This window comes from Xiphias gladius, chromosome 23 (assembly GCF_016859285.1).
Source record: "Xiphias gladius isolate SHS-SW01 ecotype Sanya breed wild chromosome 23, ASM1685928v1, whole genome shotgun sequence".
Lineage (NCBI taxonomy): Eukaryota > Metazoa > Chordata > Actinopteri > Istiophoriformes > Xiphiidae > Xiphias > Xiphias gladius.
Window position 1 is genome coordinate 29,971,601 of NC_053422.1, and position 24,506 is coordinate 29,996,106.

The 24,506-nt window shown below is 38.5% G+C and overlaps 1 protein-coding gene across 2 annotated transcripts; it reads left to right on the forward strand.

Annotated features, from left to right (window-relative positions):
• The first annotated feature begins 384 nt into the window (after positions 1-384).
• atoh8 (atonal bHLH transcription factor 8) lies at positions 385-23,303 on the forward strand. 2 transcript variants are annotated; one of them, XM_040119801.1, is made up of 4 exons: positions 385-2,534; positions 3,685-3,840; positions 11,748-11,939; positions 22,055-23,303. In XM_040119801.1, exons 1-4 carry the CDS (start codon positions 1,878-1,880, stop codon positions 22,058-22,060), a joined length of 1,011 nt encoding a protein of 336 aa, XP_039975735.1. In that variant the 5' UTR covers positions 385-1,877; the 3' UTR covers positions 22,061-23,303. The 2 variants fall into 2 exon arrangements, with proteins under 2 accessions (XP_039975735.1, XP_039975734.1); XM_040119800.1 differs by lacking the exon at positions 22,055-23,303 and adding an exon at positions 18,111-21,544.
• The last annotated feature ends 1,203 nt before the right edge of the window (positions 23,304-24,506 follow it).

Consider the following 24,506-nt stretch of genomic DNA (forward strand, 5'->3'; position numbering starts at 1 on the left):
AGGCATAACAATGGTAGTATACGGAGTTGAAATGGCAAGTAACATGGCCAAGGGGCAACAGATAAGAACTGAACAAAATAGGGCCATGGACTGAGCCCTGGTGGACCCTATATGACTTGACAGCAGTTGGAGGAGTAAACTTGTCAACAGTAACTTTGAATAGTCTGTTTGATAAGTAAGATGATGACTGTATCAAAGGCTGCGCTCAGGTCCAGCGAATATGAGAATAGAGATATTACCAGAGTCTGCACTCATTAGGATGGAATTTTGTTGCGTCGTTTGGGTTCCTGTTATACGCCAGCAAGTGGCGCTGCTGAGTGGTTTTTGTAACTTCGAGAAGAGGATAATCTTGTTTGTGTGTATGTGAGTGTGTTTGCAGCTCCAGCCAGTCAGACGCCAGCAGAGTCAGACTGGAGCGAGCCCCCTCTGCTTGAGCTGCTTCGTCCTCTAACGGCACCTCTGTGAACTTTCCAGACAAGCAGAGAGACAGAAGCGGAGCAGACCTGGAGGATCAACCGGTGTTAACACAGAAGATACAGCTGGTGGACTGGTGAACTATTACTCATATCTGGATAACAAGTGACTTACTGTAGCCACCGTGTCCCGTGGAGCCAACTCACTGAGCGCCAGATCTCCCGCTGCAGATCTTGAAGTTGCAACGCTATACCAGAGCTTTCTCCAAGGCGGCCCCTGAGCTTCACTAAGTGATGTACCAAAGCAACATGTAGTGGACATTATGATCATGGAATAGTCGAGGCCAGCGCCAGTTCTCCCTTTAACCCTGTCACCCGAACCCTGAGCTGGTGCTGTGACTGTTTTTCACAGAGGTTTGTTGGAGTTTAGAAACGCACCATTGTTACTCTATGTGGTCAGCTGAAGTTTGTCTGTTTGGAATATGTTGACACTCATGACTGTTCCCTATGATCAAGTCTTTTTTGGTTTTCTGTAAGTAATCGAATAAGATTCTATCCCTGCACTTGACTTGAAAGCTTGTGTAAAAAAGTGACTGTCAGAGCTTTTCTGTGTAACATGACTGCTCAATGGGACTGCATTTGGAAGTGTGATTTTGGACCTGAAGAGTTGCCATCCTGTTCATGTGCTGTTCCCATTATTTTGTGCAGCAGCTGCAGTTCCACTGCAGCCTGTCTGTGCTCAGTGTGTGTATCAGTGTGGGTTATTCACAGTGCTGCTATGCAGACTGACTGGAGCCAGGCTCAGACAGCTCCACTGTAACCCTGATTCTGAGGCACAGGCCTGGACTGCTCACACAGAAAGAAACCTTTACAGCTGAGGAAAAGCTTTCTGCAAGTCTCGATCCAGTGGGACGACATATGGGGAATAGCAGATGTTACAAAGTTCTGTGTACTAATGTGGATTATTCAGGATGCTGCTATGCAGACAGAGTGGAGCCACAGAAAACCTGCTGGTAAAGTTAAAGTAACACATGGCTGTGCAGCTTCTGTCAGTGCAATTGAACAGTTTGTGTTACACAGTTGGCAGCTGAAGGCCTGGCAGGAAGGTACGGTCTTTGCAGGATTTAGAGTGTATTATAGAACAAAATTCATACCAGTTAAGTGTGTGTACATTATAAACTAGAAAGTTTGACATAGACTGGGACCAAAAGTTGTGCCTAAAACACAAAAGTCCCCTTTGACTTTTTTACTGTAATGCTTCCAGTAATTCTTCCGGCAGGTGAACCTTTAGAAAGATGACACTCAGTCTTATATAGTGAGGGAAACTTTTTGGAATTGAAACATTTTTTTAGACCTCACAGTTGATATAAGTAGTTCTGTTTCACTTCCATTTTGCAGTTGAAATTAGATTTATTGTTGAAGTTCATTTCACTTAAACTGTTTAGTTACACTAATCGTTGGAAAATGAAGAATCCTCATCCACTGAGTAATAAGTGGAATAGATCCCTTAACAAAGACCCAGTACTGATCTCTGTGCCAGGCACGAACAAGAAGTTCAAGAGGAAGTCTCGTGAGCCTAAAAGGCTTTTCAGCGGACCTGAGCCTGAGAGGATGAAAACCTACCCAGTGGACATGTCTGATGTGGACTCAGTAGATGACAGTCAGACGGAGACAAGTAATGTCCGCAGGCTGGCTCCACTGCAGAGACAGCTGCTGATTGCACAGGAGGCGAAAGCTAGTACTGCAGGGATCCTGTCAGGACTACCAGAGGGTAACATGGCTCCAGCTCAGACTGGTGCCATAGACATGAGAATTGGTATTAACGTGCCAGCTATCACTTCCAAACTGTCCCAGTTACCTGCCTCTCCATTCTCTAATCCGGAGATCTCCCACTGGCCCACAGCTATCTCCCAGCCTCTGTCCAACAGACTCAAACTGGGTCTTCGCTCCACTTTCCCTCTGTCAACATCAGTCAGCAGCAGCCACAGCCACTCACCCAACCACCAGGCCTTCTCCATGGAGCCCTCTCTGTCAGGTCAAGCTGCAGCTCTGCCTGTCCCCAGAACTTCCCAGACCTCTCAGTGTCACGAACATGTGGAGCCCCAGGTCCAGTCACCTAAGGTGAATATGTGGAGTGGTACGAAAAAGAGAAACCTGCTAAAAGATTTACCTGTTTGCTCACATTTTATAAACTAAATGGATTAATGGATTCATTCAAAAAATAATCAGTAGATGAATCAGTAATGAATATAATTGTTAGTTTGAAATTCGTTGTTGCTGTGCAGCGGTAATAAAGTACAGCCTACCTCTTTTCAAGCCAATTTATCAAATGTGCGTGCTAATTAGGGATGGTTCATACTCATAAACAATTAGTCATCAATACTATGTGGCATTGATACCAAATTAATAGCTTTTGAGTTTCAACATGTTAGTTACTGTGGTAGGGATCTGCCCATCCTCAATACTAGTGTTTCATTCTGTAATAGAAATACAAAGAGAGTTCAATCACTCTTATCAGTAGATGCCCAAGAATAAATGGGCTTTCATGGTGATTGTCTGATACTGGTGACCTATTAAAAACATCTAGCACCCAACATGATTGAAAACCAATATAGCATCTGCATTCATGTATAAATCCTGGTTCCAGTGAACTGGGATCACTCTAACATTGAACAGTGTGCCTCCTTGTTTCCTGGTTTCCATTAAGAACTCACAAAAAATCTGGCTAAACCAGTTATTCCCCTACTACTGAGTCCAAAGATTTTATTTTCTTCAAAAAAATATTTGCCAGCCCAGTGAGGTAACACATTTCTAACAAAACAGGGGAAAGAGCTGTGAGGCACTAAGCAGGTTTGAGAAAAAAGGTCTTCATAGGTGTAACAAAGGCTGTAAATAGGACTAACATGAGAATTACTGGTTTCAAAAGGATGTGCTTGCATTGCTCTCATAATTTTTGCTCCTAACAATTAATTTAATAAATGTATTTATATAATAATATATAACAAATAAATGATAATAAAACAAATTAGAATGAGCATTTCCTCATCATTTACTGTAGTTCAGTCCACATGATCCAAAAACGGATTATGGTGAAGTGTTAACCAGGGTTTGATTAAAATAATGACCTGATTAATGTTGTTGAAAAACTCTGCTCTTACAGTGTGCTGTTGTTTAGTTCAGCGAAAAAAACAAGAACCCACAAACACTTGGTAATGACTTACCCTGTAATTAATCAGTTTTGTAATCTGAGTCTCTGGTCTTCTGCTCTCAGGAGTCTCCTAGGAAGCGGGTTGGGGTGATTGCTGATGGACCTGGGCGTCTTCCAGAGGTCAAAGCCATACAGCAGACCAGGAGGCTTCTAGCCAATGCTAGGGAGAGGACCCGTGTCCACACCATCAGTGCTGCGTTTGAGGCCCTGAGGAAGCAGGTCAGACTCAGTCCACAGTGAAAACACACAAAGTGTGTACAAGCTCAAACACATACTGTACACATAAACACTGCACAGATTCACATAAAAGGTGTTCTTATATGTCTGTGACAATACATGTGCACATGCTGTGTCTATACTGGAGGAAATATGTAGAAGATGTCTGTTTCACTTCCGTTATACTATGATCTCAATCAATGGACACATCTTAATTATAGAAAAATGTTGTTTTATTCTCATCATGTTTAATCTGCAGTCTGTAACTATAGTGATGCATATTTTCTCTTTTCAAGCACTGTATAATATTCCCGTAACAGGCCAACATCAGGATGGCCACATTCAGTGACCATACAGTATATATACAGTATACGGTACAAAGTATTCACAGACATGTATACAGTATATCATATGAAACTTGTCAGTTGTCAGAGATTTTGCGACACTCTTTATACTTTATACTTTTAATATGTCTGGACTTTTTAGGCCATTGTAGGCAATATTGTTGATAAATGAGCAGGACTGTTTGAATCAATGTGATGAAGAACCATGATTTGTCAGGTACTTCATTTATTGAATTAGACAAAAATAAATGTAGTTATTTTATCTATTGCATTTTATTTATTTGGCAGATATTTGTCCAAAGTGACTTACAGTCACTGCTGTAGCTTTTACCACAGACTACATGTTTTTGTGAATTAAAGTAATCTTTTGTAGCCTAAGTAACAACATTTTGAGTGTCCCTATCCCATAACTGTGGTGGCCCTGAGGGTGAAAACACAAAAAACATTTCACAAAACACATTTCCCAAAACACAGCATGTCATAAAACACAATGACATTTCACAAAACACAACATTTCAGAAAGCACACCATTTCACATAACACCTTTCACAAAACTCGATATTTTAGAAAACACATTTCACAAAACGTTAGATTTTTGAAAAAGATGACATTTCACATAACACAGCATTTCACATAACATGGCATTTCACAAAACATGACATTTCAGAAAACACAATAACATTTCACAAAACAGAACAATATTTCACAAAACACAACATCTCACAAAACAATTGGCATTTGACAAAACACATTTCACAAAAGAAATTTCATAAAAAACATTTCACAAAATGCAACATCTCAGAAAACACAATGGCATTTCACAAAACATGATATTACACAAAACACGACATTTCACAAAACAATTTTTTCACAAAACAAATTTCACGAAACACAACATTTCACAAAACACAATGACATTTCTCGAGACACACCAATAGTTAACAAAATAACATCTCACAAAGCACAATGACATTTCACAAAATACAGTTCACAAAACACATTTCCAAAAAACGACATTTCACAAAACACATTTTACAAAACACAAGGGCATTTCACAAAACACATTTCAGAAGAAAAAACATTTCACAAAAAACACATTTCACAACACAATGACATTTCTGAAAACACAACATTCCACAAAACATGACATTTTTGAGAAGATGACATTTCACAAAACACAACCTTTTGAGAACACATTTCGAAAAGCACATTTCACAAAACAGTGCCATTTCTGAGAACATGAGATTTCACATAACATTTCACAAAACACAACATTTCACACAACAACATTTCTGAGAGCACATTTCACAAAACACAATGACATTTCACAAAACAGAACATTTCACAGAGCACAATATTTCACAACACACAAAATTTCACAAAACAACATTTTACAAAACACAATGACTTTTCACCAAACACATTTCTGAGAACACGACATTTCACAGAACACGACATCTCGCAAAACGCAACACATCGCAAAATGCAACTCTACACAAAACATAACATTTCAGAAAAAATGACATTTCACAAATACACAACTTTTCACAAAATATGACATTTTACAAAAAACATTTCACAAACCACTTTTCACAAAATATGACATTTTACAAAACATTAGCTTTTTGAAAAAGATGAAATTTCACACAACACAACATTTCTGAGAAAACAACATTTCACAGAACAAATTGTTACAAAACACAACTTTTCACAAAACACAATGACATTCCACAAAACACAACATTTCACAGAGCACAACATTTCACAAAACACAACTTTTCACAAAATGCGATATTTCATGAAACACAATGACATTTCACATAACACAGCAACATACTTATTAAGATAAATCTGTGCACTCAAGGGCAGTATAGAAATTTTTTTCTGGTCTTTAAAAATCACTGCTCCACACTTTAGACGGTCACATGACACACTGATGAAATCTCCAAAAAGCTGTAAAACCCTTAAGTTTGGAGGTAAAACGCTCCTAAACTAAAGTACTGTTTAGCAGATGCACAGTACAACATTGAAAGATCGAAGTCTTGTGAGTATTTAAAAACTTGAATGGAGTCTGTGGCTGCATGAATTTCAGAGCAGAAAGCTTTTAAAGTTAAGTAGGTTCGAAGAAAGATGAGTCTATTCTCCCATAGCATCCCATGCATTTTAAAAATCATAAAAATATTAATATAAAACCCACAATTAAAGATATCATCACCAAAAGTCATAGCACCTATCTCCTAAACATGCTAAACATTTTAGCTTTGGAACGATGTTTCGAGTTGCAAGCATGTAGGATTAGTAGAGCACCAAAAAACATATGACAGAAAATAAAATAATAACTACAATGTGTGTGTGATTGCATCATCCACTGCTGTTGCTACCGCCGATTGATGCGTAAAAAAGGACATTATTGTAGTCAAAGCAAGGGACATGAACATATAAGAAGAAAAGTATAGGTATAACAATATTAGTCAAATAAAACATCAATAACTGGCCACATGATGTTGCTATTTCAGCAATGTTTCACCAGTGGCCAGCCGTCTGTCAAGTTTCAATTCTGTAGTCTTACAGTTTTACCAGAGATATAGGTAAGTTTATGCACTCCTCATTAAAAAATGAATATCTCATTAACTATAAGAGATATCAACAAGTCATGCTTTACATTGTAAAAGTGGAACCATGTTTCTAGCCATTGCTAGCTATATTATGCAATTTTCGTTTTTTTTTCTGTATCACCCCCTAGACCCTAAACTGCATGAAACTCTGCAGTCTTATTCATGGTCCCAGTCTGTACAATTTAGACAAATTTGGTTCCAACTGGAAGAAGCATTTAAGATTTAAACTAGGTTGAATAGATTTGACCACACCCACACAAGTTTGATAATCAGTCATGGAACGAAAATGATACAACATATACCAAATCAAATGTTGACAGTGTTTGGGGTCATCCAAACATGGTTTGTACCAAGTTGGGTGAAGTTTGGATGAAAGAGAGACAGACAGAGAGAGAAGAAGAGAGAAGAAGAACTCAGTCCACCAGCAGCCTTGGCCTATAGCAGAATAAGTAAGGGATGTTTCAGGGCTCACCTGAGCCAGCCTTAACTATAAGCTTTACCAAAGAGGAAAGATTTAAGCCTTAAATGTACGGAGAGTGTCTGCCTCCTGAACCCAAGCTAGGAACTGGTTCAACAGGAGTGGAGATGATAGCTGAAAGCTCTGCCTCCCCTTCTACTCTTGGAAATTCTAAGAACCACAAGTAAACCTGTATTTTGAGAGTGGAGTGTTCTGTTGGGATAACAGGGTTTTATGAGTTCTTTGAAAATGATGATGCTTGGTCATTAAGGGCTTTGTACATAAGCAGAGGGATTTTGAATTCTATTCTGGATTTTACAGGGAGCCAATGCAGAGAAGCTAATATGGCAGAAATATGATCTATTTTCTAGTTCCTGTAAGTACTCCTGTTGCAGCATTTTGGATCAACTGGAGGGTTGTTACAGCGTTATTGGGACATCCTGATAATAAGGAATTACATTGGTCCAGTCTAGAGGTAACAAATGCGTGGACTAGTTTTTCTGCATGTTTTTTAGACAGGATGTTTGTAATTTTCACAAAATTGTGCAAGGCTATCCTAGAGACTTGTTTTATTTGAGGCAGAGGACATGTCCTGGTCAGAAATGACTTCCAAGGTTCCTTACAGTAGAACTGGAGGCGAAGGTAATGCAATCCCAAATAATCATATGATTAGATGATGTTTTTCTGAGGTGTTAGGGCGAAATACAATAACTTCAGTTTATTCTGAATTTAGAAGTAAAAATTTACAGGTCATCCAGGCCTTTAGTCCTTAAGACATGCCTTAAGCTTGACTACCTGATTAGTTTCATCTGGCTTCATAGATAAATGCAGTTGGGTGTCATCTGCATAGCAATAGATATTTATTTGGTGCTTCCTGATAATGTTGACTAAAGGAAGCATATATATGCTGAAAGGTATTGGTCCTAGTACAGAACCCCATGGAACTCCCTGACTGACTTCTCAACATGATCAAACTGGAATCTATCTGATAAGTATGATTTAAATTAGTCTAGTGCAGTCCCTTTAGTCCCAATGACATGTTCCAGTCTCTGTAATAAAATCTTGTTTTCAGTGGTGTCAAATGCAGCACTAGGATCTAGCAAGACAAGTATAGAGATGAGTCCATTGTCTGAGGCCATGAGAAGATTGTTGGTAACATTCACAAGTGCTGTTTCTGTGCTATGATGATCTCTGCATTCTGACTGAAAATCTTCAATCATACCATTCCTATGCAAATAATCAAACAATTGGTTTGCAACAGTGTTTTCAAGGATTTTAAAAATAAGGGGAGATTTGATATAAATCTATAATTGGCTAAATAATCTGGATCAAGAGTAGGCTTTTTAACTAGAGGTTCATTTTTTTCTCTAATAGTAAGAGATGTATCTGTAAAGAAGTTCATGAAGTTGTTACTACTGAGAGTTAATGGAATAGATGGGTCAATGGAGCTATGACTCCGTCAGCCTTGCGACAGTGCTGAAAAGAAGCCTAGGGTTGTTCTCATTTTCTTCTAGAAATGATGAATGATAGGAGGTTCTGGCATTGCGGAGGGCATTTTTATATGTTATTAAATTATCTTTCCAGCCTAATCTAAAATTCGTCTTGATGGGTGCCTTTCCACTTCCTTTTATGATGTCTGCTTTAAAGCAGGCATTTGTGAATTTTACCGAGGAGCTAGCCTCCTCTGATTCACCACCTTTTTCAAAGGGGCAACAGTGTCGAGTGTCGTACACAGTGAGGCCGCAGCATTATCAACAAGATCATCAACTTGTGTGGGAGTAAAGTTGAGATAGCTGCTCTCCATTGTATTGACACTTGGTAGTAGAGTAAATAACAAAGGAATTCATTCTGTAAATTTGGTTACAGCTTTGTTAGATAGACACCTACTACAATGGAATTTTTTCCCAAATGCTGTTTAGTTCATTACTGTGAACTCAAGCATTACTAAAAAAATTTCAGACAAAAGAGGGTTCTGGGGAAATATTATTAAAGTTCAATTTCTATGCCATATGCCACAACAAGATTGAGGGTGTGATTAAAACAGTGAGTGGCTTCACTTACATTTTGAAAAAGGCCATTTGAGTCTAATTACGAATTAAATGCAGAGCTAAGACTATTAGTCAAAGACTACTAAAAAGTCTGAGAATTCAGATAAAAGTTCTGAGAAGGGGGTAAGTGGACAATATACAGGAAATAGTAGAACTGGTTTTTTCCTTTTTCCAGCTTTGGTGTGAAGGACTAAGTAAGTTTTTCAAATGAGTCATAACAAAGTTTAGGTCTACGGATGATTAATAAATGGAGTGGAAAATCATGGCAACCCCTCCTCGGCCTGCGCTTCTAGGAATGTGAGAATCAATGTGAGTGGGAGTGTTGATTCATTCAGACTAACATATTGTTCTTGCTGCAACCAGGTTTCAGTAATACAGAATAAATCAAGGGATGATCAGTTATCAAATCGTAATAGGGATGATAGGGATTTAGATGAGAGCGATCTAATATTTAATAGTCTGCATTTAATTGTCCTGTGTTTTGGTTCTTTTATAGTAGTTGTATTAATTTTTATTAGTTTTTCATGATTTATGCCTCTTTTGTTGATTTTTGATTTATTTAATTTTGGTGGGGGGGGGGTTCCAGACCCAGTCTCTTGGGGGTTTAGGAAGTTTTGGGGGGTTGAAAGCTCTAAGGAAACTGCAGAGAAGCACGTAGGACTGCAGCTCTGCCTCCTGGTCTCAACTCTGGGATGTCACGGCCTTGGCTATGTAGTAAACTCTATCAGATTGCTAGATGATGAGATGAGATGAGGGCTGCAGCATCCAAATTGGGATGTATGTTGTCTCTTCTAATCAGACCAGTTCTTCCCCAGAAGGTCTTACAACTGTCTATGTAGCCCACATAACGTCAATATATGGGTATAATATAACTCCTTTATTTAGTTTAGCTGAAGACTGGGGCAGATATGAAGATCAAAGTTAATGAGTATTCAGCTTCCATAGAAACCAGCAGAGTCAGAGTCATTTTCCAAAGATCAGACAGTGTTAGTTAGATTACTTTTTGAAGTCAGTTATGATTGCGGCTGTTAATAAGCTGCTTATTATTTAAATTATTAGTTAAAGAAAACAATAACAAAATAATGAGAAACTGATCTGATGACAATGTAATGTGATAATACTGCAACCCGTATTTACATTGTTACTAGCGTGACATTATTATTCAAGTAGACTAAACATTATAAACCAATTCAATATATGTTGAACTTAACCCATTTATTACAATTTACTTTTCGTTGAACTTTTAACTTTTAATGTCAGAGAGTGATGTTAGAATGAGAGAGGGAAAAAGAAGATGCAGAGACGGAGGATGATGATACAGAGAGCAGAGAGTCAGACAGAGTAAATATGGATTTCAAGAGTAGATGGAAAATACTGTTCTGGACTGCAGGAAATTGAACAAAATCTCTCCACAAGCCCATGGCTGTGTTTTTTCAAGTTCATGTTCAGTTTTATTGTCTTTTTCACACATGCGGATGTCAACATACAGGAAAACAAAATGTCATTCCTCTTGGACCTCAGTGCAATATAATATCTTTACTTGATTTATTTTAATAACGTGGCACAATAGTTGCACCTTGGACCGGAGGCCAGAAATCATAACTATGGTTTGCTACAATTTTGATTTTATCAGACAACCTTTCTTGCACTTCCTTTATAATTTTGTGATTTTGTGATAGTATACTCTTCAGTACAACATAGATCAGAGTACAGAGCTCACACAGTACACAGTGTATTAAGTTCAGTTTAAAGACCTTTTTCATGGCAGACCTTTGAAAAGCAGAAAAAGCACAGGTGGAACAAATGACATTAACAATGGCTCTGTTCTATTAAGTTTGCCAGTGAGTCATGGCAGTGAACAGAATGCACAACAGCAGAGCACTGAAACTGGCTAATTTTAATGGAACACGGCTGTTATTAATGGTATTGATTTCACCTGTGCTTTTCCTGCTGTAACATGTCAAAACGTCTGCTGTAAAAAAAAGCCCATTGGCTTTATGACACACCTACATGCTTTGTTGTGCAGAGCATCTATGGCATCCTGCTTCGGCCAACACCAACACGGATAAATATTAAAAGTTCTCATTTTACTTTGAAAAAGCCATCTAATAAAGCTTTAAATTATAAGAGGAAATATTTGGAAATGGTGTAATGCTAAATGGACTGCACTTATATAGCGCTATATATATATATATATATATATATATATATATATATATATATATATATATATATATATATATATTTGTCAGAACTTCAACAATCTTCTAAGAATTTAAGTAACCAGGAGGCTTTGTAGAATAATTCATTTTTCACCTTTAAAGGCTGTGGGGGTATGGTTGAACTCCATTTTCCTTCTCTTTGTTTCCATCCCAGTTAATTGAGAGTTTGCCAATTAAACATATAAAGAACTTCTTCATCTCCCTCCATTTCCTTCTTTGTCCAGGTGCCATGTTACTCCTATGGGCAGAAGCTATCGAAGCTGGCTATATTACGTATTGCCTGCAACTACATCCTGTCTCTGGCTCAGTTGGCTGAGCTGGACTACAGTTCAGACCACAGCAGTCTGAGCTTCTCTCAGTGTGTGGAACAGTGTACCAGGACCCTGCAGGCTGAGGGCAGAAGCAAGAAGAGGAAGGTGAGGCATAATTACATCTTCCAATAGTGGCAGCTACACAGAGAAAAAAAAAGGAACCAGGCCTTTATTTCTAATTTCCCTTGCTTTATAATTATATATGATCATATTTCAGTAGATCAGCAAATTAGCCTTTTAATTTGCTGTTAACATAAACACTACACGTTCTCCATGTTTACCTGTCTTGATGAATTTGGTGTAATGTATAATGTCCACAGCACCAGTTCAGTCAGTACAACAACACAGCCATGTTATCCTCACTGCTCTCCTGACAACACAGTCTTTTTTTTTTTAACACAAATACTGTTTTTACCCACTAATTAATTCCAATCATTTCTACTTTGCCATCCTTTTGTATGATTTTAAGCTACTGTAGGTGAAAGTCAGCACTTCCTCAAATGATGTATCACATTAAAAGACTTCCAGCAGTTTATACGGAAATAATCTTCTCCTTTTAGGCTTTTAATGTGAAACATCCGCAGGATGTTGTTGTTCATGATAAAAGTATACACTTAAAAATGAACAAAGTGAAAACATGTAGTTTTTGGTTCCTCTTACAGGTTCCAGAGCTTCTTAAAGATAGGTTCTCAGTTTTTAAAGTTTGTCTTAAGACAATAGTCACATGCCCATATAAACACAAACAGATTTTGCTTGTTGTAATCATTTTTACAAGACATTCAAATAGTCCCTGTTTAGTGCTACCCTCTGGTAAGTCACTGGCTCTTACTGACTCTGCTGTAGGAAACATACTGAACTGAAGACATAACTTAGTGCAGAATGTGATGAAAATCTAAAGTATTCTGTATTCCACTTCAAAAATGCATGCATGAAAAAAGACAAGCAGGTTTTTACCGGTTTTGCACACAACAGCACAAAATCCTGTCCAGTTTGATGCAATCCAAAACACTGATTCTCTGAGGTGCTGATTCAAAGTTACACTTCACACTTGGTGGTGATGTTGCAGTGAATGTATATTGTATGCTGTCTGTGTTATTTGGTCTTCCTACCTCACCCCCATGCTCCTTTGAACACACTGCTTTGTTATTGTGGTAGTACAATTTGATGAAAGAGGTCCTGATAGAACTGATAACTGATTCATATGAAGGATGCATCGCCTGCCAATAACTTCCATTGTTCAGTAGAAATTAGTGTGTACCACTTTGTTCCATCTACATTTCACTTTCTACCTTTGTACTTGTTTATTTCAAGAAAAAGTGGTGAGTGACATAGGGAGGGGCTGCTTCTCCATGTAGGGGGGCCTGGTTGTGTGTGTGTGTATGCATTTTTGTCACCTCTTTGGGACCTTTTCCGGTATAAACGGCGACTTTGTTGGGACCAGTAGTCCTAATTGAGACCAAAGCCCGGTCCTAATGAGACAAAACATAATTTCTGAGGTCCTGCTTAACGTTAGGGGTAAGGTGTGAATGGATTGGTTAGGTTAAGGCTGTCCACAATAAATGGAAGCCAATGCAATGTCCTAACAAATATAGCTGTGCAAACCTATGGATAGAACTAATGCTGTGGAAAATGAGCATTCAAACTTCCAGAATGAATATACACAGAAATGCACTACATATATTAAATATTTTTGACTACACCATACAGGAGCACAAACCAACAGGTCAACTAAACACATTCAGCACCCTTATGGTTGTGAAATAAATATATTTCAAAGCTAGTAAGCTTGGATGAAAGGTTTTTCACTTATGAGGCATAGTCACAGTGTACAGCGCTGACATCCAGCTTCACACTAATGCAGTCATGTTGCTCTTTAGATGTATACTAGCTGAGGGCTTTTTCCCTGCTAGCTGGCTCTTTCTCCCTGTGTACATGCCGGGGTGTGTGTGTGTGTGTGTGTGTGTGTGTGTGTGTGTGTGTGTGTGTGTTCTCAAAAGTCCCAGACACCAGATGTTTAGAGTGGAGGGGAAGTGGAGCTGGCGCCATGAAGGGCAGAGGGCAGCAAGAAGGCACGCGAACTGAAACCACACACACACACACACACACACACACACACACACACACACACACACACACACACACACACACACACACACACACACACACACACACACACACACACTTGGCACATTCCCAGGCAGTCTCTCCAACATTCCCCCACTCTGCCTCTCCAGGCCATCTGCTCCAACATACTTTGAAACAAGGAGGGGAAAAAACACAGTCATCATCAGCCTGTCAGACAGCAGCAGCTGGTGGAAAGACAGAGGGGAGGGGTGTGTGTGTGAGTGTGCGATTGGGGTAGATGGGTGGGGGGGTCTGGCAAGAATGAAATGCTTTTTTCTTTTTCTCAGAGCCACTGAGTCTGTGTGAGCAGTCAGAAGGAAAAAAGATATTTTTTGCTTCATTGTGATTTTGCACCACCATACTGAGGCCTGAGATTGCACAAACAGCAGGAGAAACATCAGAAGTGGAACCTGACTAGAGAAAAAAAAAGGTTTTCTTTGTATTTCACACAAATACATGGCAAATCTGTGAGCTGAACGGTTGTAAATGTTTTTATTTCAGCAATCTACCAATCATGTCAACACTAAGAGTTTAATCTGCAGTTGCTACTGCTCACATTGAAGTAGTAGCAGTGGTGGACGAAATATATGTACTTAGAGAGGAAGTCCAAAGTAAATCTGTACATATAATCTCATACATTATTTTTAGGATGGCCAAATTAATCTCCCACAATTTTCACAATATTCACAAAGGTGGATATTTGCTGGTTTCCCCTAGTTATCTCTGACAGTAAAACCAACATCTTTGGGTTTGTGACTGTTGGTCAGACAGCAAAGCCAAGTCTGAATATGTTAACCTGGACTTCAGGGAATAATGTTGAGCATTTTCTCCATTTTATTCAGTCAACTTCTAGCCAACTCATAACTAAAAAAAAAACTGTCAAATGTGTTGATAATAAAATGAATTGTTGGTTGCAGCCTTACAGTTCTCCTATGATGGAATAACACAACCTTAACTGAGGTTTTCTGTCTGTTCATAACTTTAAACAAAAAATTTAAGCAATTTGATCAAAAATACAACTTTATCGCAAATATAAACTAAAACTGTTCAGGTATTGAAACTAGACACAGAGTGCCTCTACAAGGCAAGGCCACAAGATGGAGGATGGAGGACCTGACATAGCTGATATTGTGAAAATTTAAAAAGAATTTGATACGCAGTAAATCTGGGGCTTCTGGGACCCCTGGGGGTCACAAGCCCCGGGGTAGTTGTCTGTTTTGCCTGGTTAGTAATCGAACCTTGATTGTTGGCCAACAATTTCTCCAACCTGAATGACCACATAGGTCACTTGTCCCTACCCTCAGATACAACTCATAGCAGTGTACCAGGCGTACTAGACCTTTGTTGTAATGGTAGAAATAATAAACATGTGGTTAACATTATGAATCAGTAGCAGTTTGTATAGGTTTAGGCACAAAAAACTACTTGGTTAGGTTCAGGAAAAGATTGTGATTTGAGTTAAAATATGGATAAAGGAATCAACGTTGACTGTTGGTTTCAGATGGGAACCAAACAGCGGTCTCCTGTGTGAAAGTCCTGTGTTTTGTCAACCCACCCATCCACCCCAACCTCCTCCTAATGTGGACTTTGTCGCTCTATATACAACGTCACCTGACTTCCTCCTTTGCTCCTGTAATTATTGTTACAGCCACTAGAGATTGCCCAACAATAAAATATAACTGTGGTTTTTAATACACTGCTGCACAGACTACTTATGGGCATGTTTTTTTAGGGGATAGTTTCTAGTTGACACATGTTAATATAGGGGATTTTTCCAAAAACACACATATTGTGTGTAGAAACTCCTTTCTCTGTTCAAAGTTCTCTTATACAGTGGGATCCAAAAGTCTCAGACTTCCCATTGTATATCTCGCCTTGAAAATTCAGTTCATACAAATTCTGTGGCCCCTCCCTAACTGTGACGTACTGTAATAGGCAACACTCTGAGGTCTATTTCGTACATTGAGCCACCTGACTGTGGTAGCTGCTGCCGCACAAAGTATAAATAGTGGGAAAACAGCGGGGCTACGGCTATGTACTGTCACTCCCCAACAGACACACACACTGGAGAGCCTCTTGTAGTAGAGCTGCTCAGCTACAGCACAGGTACCCACACACTGACTCTCTGAAGGAGACACTTAAGGTTCTTCTAGTGACGGTTAAAGCTTCAGCAGACTCCCTGTCTTTCAACAGAGACACACAGAGTCTGACAGTAGATTCTCATGGCTGCTCAGCTCTAACTACCAACTCTACATCTCTGTTCATGCTACACTGAGCAGTGGTCGGTCAGTCCCCCCCCAATGTCCAAACTCCCCCCACGTTGTCTCCGACAGTCTGTTTCCCCCAGGTAACAAAATTCAAAGTACTAATTATGCATAATGGTTGCTTAACAGGTAGGTTACAGCCAAATGGATTTTTTACTGCCTGGCAACCCAAAAGGTGTCCTTATTAATGGCCAAACATTCATTTTTAAAACCTTAATAAACTATTTAATAAGCATTTTGTTACTAGTTATGTCCTGTTATGCCTTATGAAAAAGTGGTACCCAGCATTTTAATGTTTATCTTGTTGACGTGGTGTTAATTTGAACTACTTTATATACTGTTGGCCAGTTTATTCCATAAAAATCAATCATACAAGGCATGTTTTGTTTGAATGTGCAAAGTAACTCATAACTCCAGCTGTCAAATAAGTGTAGTGGAGAAGAAATGTTTAAAGTAATATAAAATTCAACTATCAGCTTAACTTACATATAGCTGTTTAAAAGTTTTAGGCATTTCAAGTAAAGTGAGCGTTCTTTTAAAATAATGCCATGAATCAAATCAGTATCTGCTGTGACCCCCCCCCTTTGCCTTTAAAACAGCACCAGTTCTCCTAGGTCACACAGTTTTTAAGGTTCTTGGCAGATAGGTTGTTACAGCATCTTGGAGAACTTCCCACAGTTCTTCTGTGGATTTAGGCTGTCTCAGTGTCTTGTGTCTCTTCATGTAATCCCAGACTGACTCTATGATTTTAAGATCAGGGCTCTGGGGGGGCCAGACCATCTGCTACAGGACTCCTTGTTCATCTTGTCTCTGATAATAGTTCTTTATTACCCTCGATGTATGTTTGGACTCGTCCTGCTGCAAAATGAATCTGGGACTGATCAGACGCCTCCCTGATGGGACTGGTGATGGAGAAGAAATCTAAACATTTGAAGTTCCTTAAACTTTTGCACAGTATTCTAATTTAAAAAATCAATGTCAAGCTCCAAAAACACAAGCACAAGAGCCTGCAGTTCCCATAATGCACCAGGATAGCATATTTTCATTGCACCCCCCCCTGCCTAGTAAACACCTTTAAATTCTGCACCTTCAGTTTCTCTGCAGGCTCTTTTATCAATGTGGGTAAGTGTTTTTATGTCACAGTATCCTAGTTTCTGTCGGAGTACCAGATAGCATATTCAGTTTTCTCAAAACCAGAACATGATGTTTACATGTGCAAACACATACCGGGGTACTCCAGAATGCACTGTTTATAAGGCAGCTAACATTTAACCATTACTCTAACATGTGGCTTACTAACTCTGCTAAGATAGAGAAGTGCTGTCAGTAATAGTCCTCTGTAGAACTCTCTTAGTGCAAAGCCTGAGAGTAAATCACCACCCTGCAACATGGAGGTACAGTGACAGTATCCTGTTCACTGCAATTGATTTGAAGAGTCTGCTGTAGGCCAAAGAAGTTTGGTTATGGATTTATTCAGGTTTGATTCTTCTGAAAGTGTAGCTCATGAATAATATGCTGTTAAGCAGGTAGTTATGAGTAATTCAAACTGACCCTAATACTGAATTCCCCGGAGTCCACCAGGCAGGATAAGTGGCAGCTGACTCTACTGGTTTGGAAGTTGATGTTTGTGTAGAGTGTTTGTTGTGATGTGATGGGATAGTTTGACTGAAGGGCCACAAAGCCATGCTTATCTTCTGTGTGACATGCATATATAGGTTATATAGACATTCTGTACATAATTATATTACAAATCATGATTTCGATTTTCATTTGTTGATTCTGTTTCATATTGAACCTTCAAACGCACTGAAATGAAATATCTCAGTGTGGCCTGTTTGCCCAGAGTAATTGTGTTCTTTATTTTAAAGTGCTTTTATTTTGTTGACAGGTTGGGAGGATGCCAGAAGATGTGTGATGTTTTGAGACTACTGTTACCAGAATCTTCTCTTCTTGCATCAGCAGGGTGCATCACTGCATGATCACACAACCAGCCTTAGGCTCAACTCATCTGTTGTATTGGGTTGAACAAATAAGGATTAAAGTGCAAGATCCATTTGTGTGGAGAACAATAAAGTTCACTACAGTAACAAATGATAAGCAAAAAAGCCACATTATGTAAACACCCGAATGCAATCAAGGTTTACATAAAAACATGGCTAATAATGTTTTTGCTTTCATTATGCCCCTACTTGGATGGAACTGGCATCTAGTGATGATGATGGTGAATACAATGACGATGACAAATATTTGTAGACTGTATTTTTAAAACAGAATGGAAAATTCTTTCTGACATTTGAACTTATCTAACACTTTAAGTATTATTTTTTCAATAAATAAATAAGTTAGAGTTGACAGTGTTTACATAAAGCAACACTTCGTACACTGAATGTTTTGATGTTAATCTTATGATTTTGTTACTATGTTGTATATAACTTTAAGAAATATTAGTTAGCGTCTTGTTTCCTGATACTAATTCAAAATTAACTGTGAACCTTTAAGTTCCAAAGGTGTGCTCAGACTGAACACCATAGTCCCACTAATTTGACTGTTGAATTGTTTTTGCAGTCCATTTTTATAAGTACTGACTGCACAGATGTTAGCTAAAAGCAACATACACATATTAACACTTGCCAGTAACTTTCTGTGATTTTCCTACATACATCTCTGCTTTTTTCTGCTCAACATACGTCACGATGTGGAGCCATAAAGCCATTGGATAAGTATAAATTTTATGCTCAAATTCAAAGAATTGCACTTCACACAGATGTTTTTGCCTTAATTTGTGCCGTTAGAAGAGAATTTTGGGGCTCTCACGTCTTTCCATTGGCTTTATTTGCAATCACACAGCTTTTAAAATTTGCTTTGCCTTCAGTCTGAACACACTTTAAGGGTCAAGCCCCATTGGAAATGAGCAAATTGTTCAACACCACCTCTGTCACATCTAGCAAGTAGCTTGTTTTATACCAGTCATGGTGTAAATAGGCAACCCATATGGAAAGAAAAAATGGCCATAAAGATTTCAGATCCAAAAAAATAAATTCTAATGTTCTTATTAAACATCTGGTAAAGACTCCATCATTATGTGAAATCACCGTGGAGCTCAGTTTTTCTTCATTTGCGTAAAGTTAAGCCGCCTGCTATCCAATAATGCTTCGAGAGGTGATTCACTTGCATTCCCACATACAGCTTTACTTTGCAGCTCACAGCGTTTAGTGGGCTACACTGATGATAAACGGTGTTAGATGATGAATGTACAGTACATAAAATCTGATACACAAACATAAATAAAAATACTTTGACCTGTTTTCATTTAAATATTTTTCAGACTAAAAGCAAAATGTATGAATCACCTAATTAGATTATCTTGTTTAAATGATCGCTTAACCCACATTAAAAAATGACATTTTCTCATGCAGATAGTTTTGGGTTTTATTTTTCCAAGCTTTGAGACATCTGTGTCTGAGATTTCTGCATCCACCCAAATGAAATGACATTCATCTCCATGTTATTGGGGTGGCAGGGTTTGAGTGGTACACAACTCAAAATCTCAGCAAAAAAATCTGAACCTATCTGGTTCCGCTTATCCTTGAACCGATTACACTGTAAATCCAGATATAAGATCCTATGAGGTGAACCATGGACCTGCCACTTATATTTGTCTCCAGTCATCTAAGGGAGGGGGTGGATCAGTCAGCTATATGATAACTCTGTGATGTGAGATACAGTACAAGTACGTTCAGGCTTGTCATGTCTACATAAAGTGATGCTGTGAAGCCACACACATCAGGTAAACCCAAACAGAATATTGTCAACTGAAGCACAGTGCAGGAGTGTTCAGCATTGACTATAGCAGGTATAATCTGACAATGTGGTATTGCAGGTAAATTATCGTATATGTTAAAGGAAAGAAAAGAGGTGTCAACTGGTGTTTTTGGTGGGAAAAATTTATTTTCATGTGAATTACTGTAAATGCGGTGCAGTTACAGCCATTATGTGTACTGTATGATGTAAGTAATTGACAGGTGGAAATGGTGGAATAGTAATCAGCTAAGTTATTTAATAGGTTGTGTATTCTGTGTAGAGACATCATACTTTGTATGAAGCCTACTGCAGAAGCAAATCAGCAGCCTGTATTTCTTTCTCTCCTCAAACATTATCTGGCTCAAAGAATGACAGCATACTTGAGTGAAAATTTCATCAACACAAGGCTGGGATACGAGGGTTCTCAGGATGTCTGGAACACGCAAAAATCATTTGTCACCAAATACAAACCGTCAAGAGGGAAAGCAAAGACCTTCATGTGGTGTTCTTGGACTTGGCCAATGCCTTTGGTTTAACACATGAGATGCTCTGGACAGCCTTCAACTCCTTCCAGGTCCCAAAATGTATCACACAACATGACAAATCCTATTTGCTGGATCTCCAGCTCTGCAATTCAGTGAAAGAATACACCACCACTTGTCAGCATCTGGAAATAGGCATTATGGCAGGATGTACAATCTCTCCTCTGGCCTTCACCATGGCAATCGACCTCATCATTAAACACTGGGTCATAGGAGGAGGAGTTCTTAAGAGTGGGGTCCGGCTTCCCCCAACTAGAGAATACATTGATGACAATTTGGAGGACACCATATGTCCTCCAAACAACCTAAAAATCTGATTTGGATAGGATCCAAAATGTCCCTTATATGCAAGTCCAACAACCCTCAAACATACAGTATACTGGTCAGCAAAAACACCAGTCTAACACAAGGAAGGTATACAATACTTGGCGTCACAACCAAGTGCTGATGTACCTGGCCTGTGAGCTTGAAGGTGTGAGAACAACATCCAGTGCATTGCCTCTGAATGCCCATACAACCCTCCAACACCCTTCATCTGTGAAGGAGAGAAATTCTGATAACTGCTTCACTTCCATACATAAGCCTAATTAATGCAGCTAGGGACTGGTATATGCTTTTTCCTCTAGGTCAAAGACTCCCACCAGAGATTTTATAGATCCAACCTGAGACAAGACTTGGTTCTCTGGTACTCAGTACTAGGTAAATCTAGTATTAAAACTAAGTCAGTCTATTCCAACAGTCCTGTAGTAGATTTTTCTTGATGAAGGTTAGAATGTTCAGTTTGTGTTTAATCTGTTTTAAAGAGGCATTGATTCAATTTCATAGTCATCTTGGAGGATGTTTGTGTTGCTGTTTAACTGTATTTCATTATACTGACAGACGTTTCTATTATGTTGTTCATCCAATGTTAGGGTAGACGGGATGCAAAATAATAAAAAAACTTATCTGTGTGTGTATGAATTTTTGATTATTTGTTGATATTTTCTATAGATTTCCTTTCTGAAATGTTCTTTGGTTGAAGTTTCACATGTTGAATGATTGTGTATTTGCTATATGTTCCGTGTAGATTCCAACCATGATATCAACTACTTTGTATTAAAAAAACAGCCTCCAAACCTTCAGCCATCTGAGTCCATGCAAACAGTATCCATTATATACACAATTGTGTATACAATATAATACACTTTTTTTCAGTTTCACTGTAGACGCGAACTGTAATCAATACTCATATAGTGGACAATTATGGTGTTGTGTATGAAGTTATACTATCAATACTGAATAGCTTGATAAGCTCCTTGGCAATAACTGCAACACAATGTGTGACCTTGTCCTAATCACATTGTGTGGGATGTGAAGATTTCTGAATTCCTTCAAAACTAATAGGTGTTATAACCAGGAGCTGTCTGAACTGAGATCACACTAACCTGCAGTCAATCTCACAATTTTCAGTTTGAATGTTTTAATTGACTCATTCCTCTTTGTGTTGCAGGAGTGAAGCTGATAGCAGTGGACAGGCCCAACGCTTGGAACTCTGACAAAACTGAAGATGCAAAACGCTGGGAGGACAAATGATGAGATGAGGATCAAAGCAAAGACGAGGACATCAATAAATGGAAGAGGGAACAGGATGATTTATAAAATTTTTTCATGAATCGCTCTCAACACACATTAGCAGATGAGCTAACATCAGTACTTATGAGATGGAATTGTGAAAGTTCTATATGTCAAGGCCCATGAAAAACTGACAAAAAGACAGATGCAAACTGATGAAGAGATTCAAAGATTCAGCCTGCTGAACCCTCAGCATTAAACTTCACTCAGTTTATGCATACATTTACACATATTACACCATTTCCCACTGTTGTCTTGTCAATACCAGGTTTAAGTATGTATTTCCTCGCAACAGTCACTTGAACTGGCAAAATCATCATGTGCATGAAAGCTTGTCTAGTTGCAGGTGTCTAAAAAGCTTCAGAACAAACGTCACCTAAATGAGAACAAAACATTCAGATAAAAAGGCAGTGCAGCTCAAGCCACTCATTTATTCAACCGTTTTTAATATTACATATTTGTTTTATAATTTAAACTTCAAAATATGCCAATTAGGTTTATTCAATACAAATGTTTAAACAATTTTAAAAATTATTAACCCCACTTTGATTTTTCATAAAAAATACTCTGATACAATAGACCTACAATACATTATATTTTTCTCTATCTGCATTAAGACTAATACTGCAATAAACAGTTATAATCAACAAAAATATTAAAGCGGCACTACAGTGATTTAGTATTGCATTTCTACAAAGTTGGGAGAATTGAGAGAAAGATTTTAAAAAGAATGGTCAAAATGTGTGCAGTGAAGGCTGAGAAATCGCTCACTTTTATAGTATGAGTCAAGCTCCAAAAACACTGGATCAATTGGGTTTCCCCTAATGCAACTTTATGGCCTCTTTAGTTTGAGCCTCCCTGCCTGATAAGTGACCCTGTTTTTCAAACTTCTCCACAATGAGATCCCTGATTATCACTATGCACCAAATACAAGGTTATTTTTTTCTCAGACTTGACAAAGCTCCTCCAGAGCCACAGAAGACATTACGTTTTCAGCTGTTTCACAAGATGACTAGGAGTGCTGGTCAAAGCATAAAAAAAACTGAACATTATGCAAATCCTGCAGAGCAATGACGATGTGGCTTTGTGTTCAGTTTTTAATAAATCAACACCTCTTTTGAATAGATTCAATAAAAACTGAACATTATAATCCTCATGAAAGGAGGCTTATTGCGAGCCTGTTGTATTATACTGCATCAGTTTTATCTAGGTGTACCTAATAAGTGGCAAGTGAGTGTGTGTGTCACAGCATTCCTTTTGAATTTGTGGCCCAGTAAATACCAAAATAAATAAATAAATTTCGAACTGTGTAAATACAATTAGACTATTGACATTACAAAATTATATAAATATTATACACATGCGGGTGGTTATTTTTCATGTATTCTACAAATCATCACAATGTTTACTATGTGATTCTTGCAAACTGCGATACACGCTGTACGTGATAGTGAGTCTCAAGATGGGTTTTGGTGGGTCAGTCCCAGTCAGAAGTCAATTTTTATTCCCACTCTGCACCTGCCCCAAAAGCCCCAGCATTTGTTTTATAACCACATGCTGAAGTGTGATCCTATTTGGGTATAATCCATGACGAAAAACTTTTCTCAGATGTTGAATGCTAAACATGCTACACACATTAAGACAGCAGCAAGTATGACAAGATATAATAAAGAAAAGGTAGTGCAATAGTTAAATTAGCAACTATTACTTTCTTTGCCTAGAGGAGGCGATATGAACGTGTCCATCTGCAGCTCCACATTGCAATTTTTAGATTTTTGTGCTTGTATACTGAAAAGTACTTTCATACATTTTCCACACAAAGTTCCATACACAAGTCTAGAAATCAATAAGTCATACTTTTCATGCTTTTCTCTAGATTTTCTAGATCTGCACAGGTACTGTTACGCTATGTCCACCACCTGCCATTATCAGAAACCTGCAGCTCAGTGTATGCTGATACTACACTCACTGGCCACTTAGGAACACCTGTACAACTGCTCATTAATGCAAACATCTAATCAGCCAATCATGTGGCAGCAACTCAGTGGCGGTCTTATTCTGACCACACATCAGAATGAGGAGGAAATGTGATCTCAGAGTGTGGAATGACTGTTGGGGTTTGAGTTTCTGACAACTGATCTCCTGATTTTCAGTTTCTGAGAAAGGTGAGAAAAACAAGAAACACCTTGTTAATGAGGCGAGATCAGAGGAGAATGGTTAGACTGGCTAGAGCTAACAGGAAGGATGCAGTAACTCAAATAACCTGGCATTAAACAGTGCTCTGCAGAAGAGCATCTCTGAAAACAGGTAGGAGCTTGAAGTGGACAGGC

What these genes read in the sequence shown, in the direction of transcription:
- atoh8 (XM_040119800.1), top strand. Translation starts at nt 1,878, where the DNA reads ATGAAGAATCCTCATCCACTGAGTAATAAGTGGAATAGATCCCTTAAC. An exon ending in TTGAGGCCCTGAGGAAGCAG is followed by an intron (nt 3,841 to 11,747) that starts GTCAGACTCAGT and finishes TTCTTTGTCCAG; the next exon opens with GTGCCATGTTACTCCTATGG. An exon ending in GCAGAAGCAAGAAGAGGAAG is followed by an intron (nt 11,940 to 18,110) that starts GTGAGGCATAAT and finishes TTTTGTTGACAG; the next exon opens with GTTGGGAGGATGCCAGAAGA.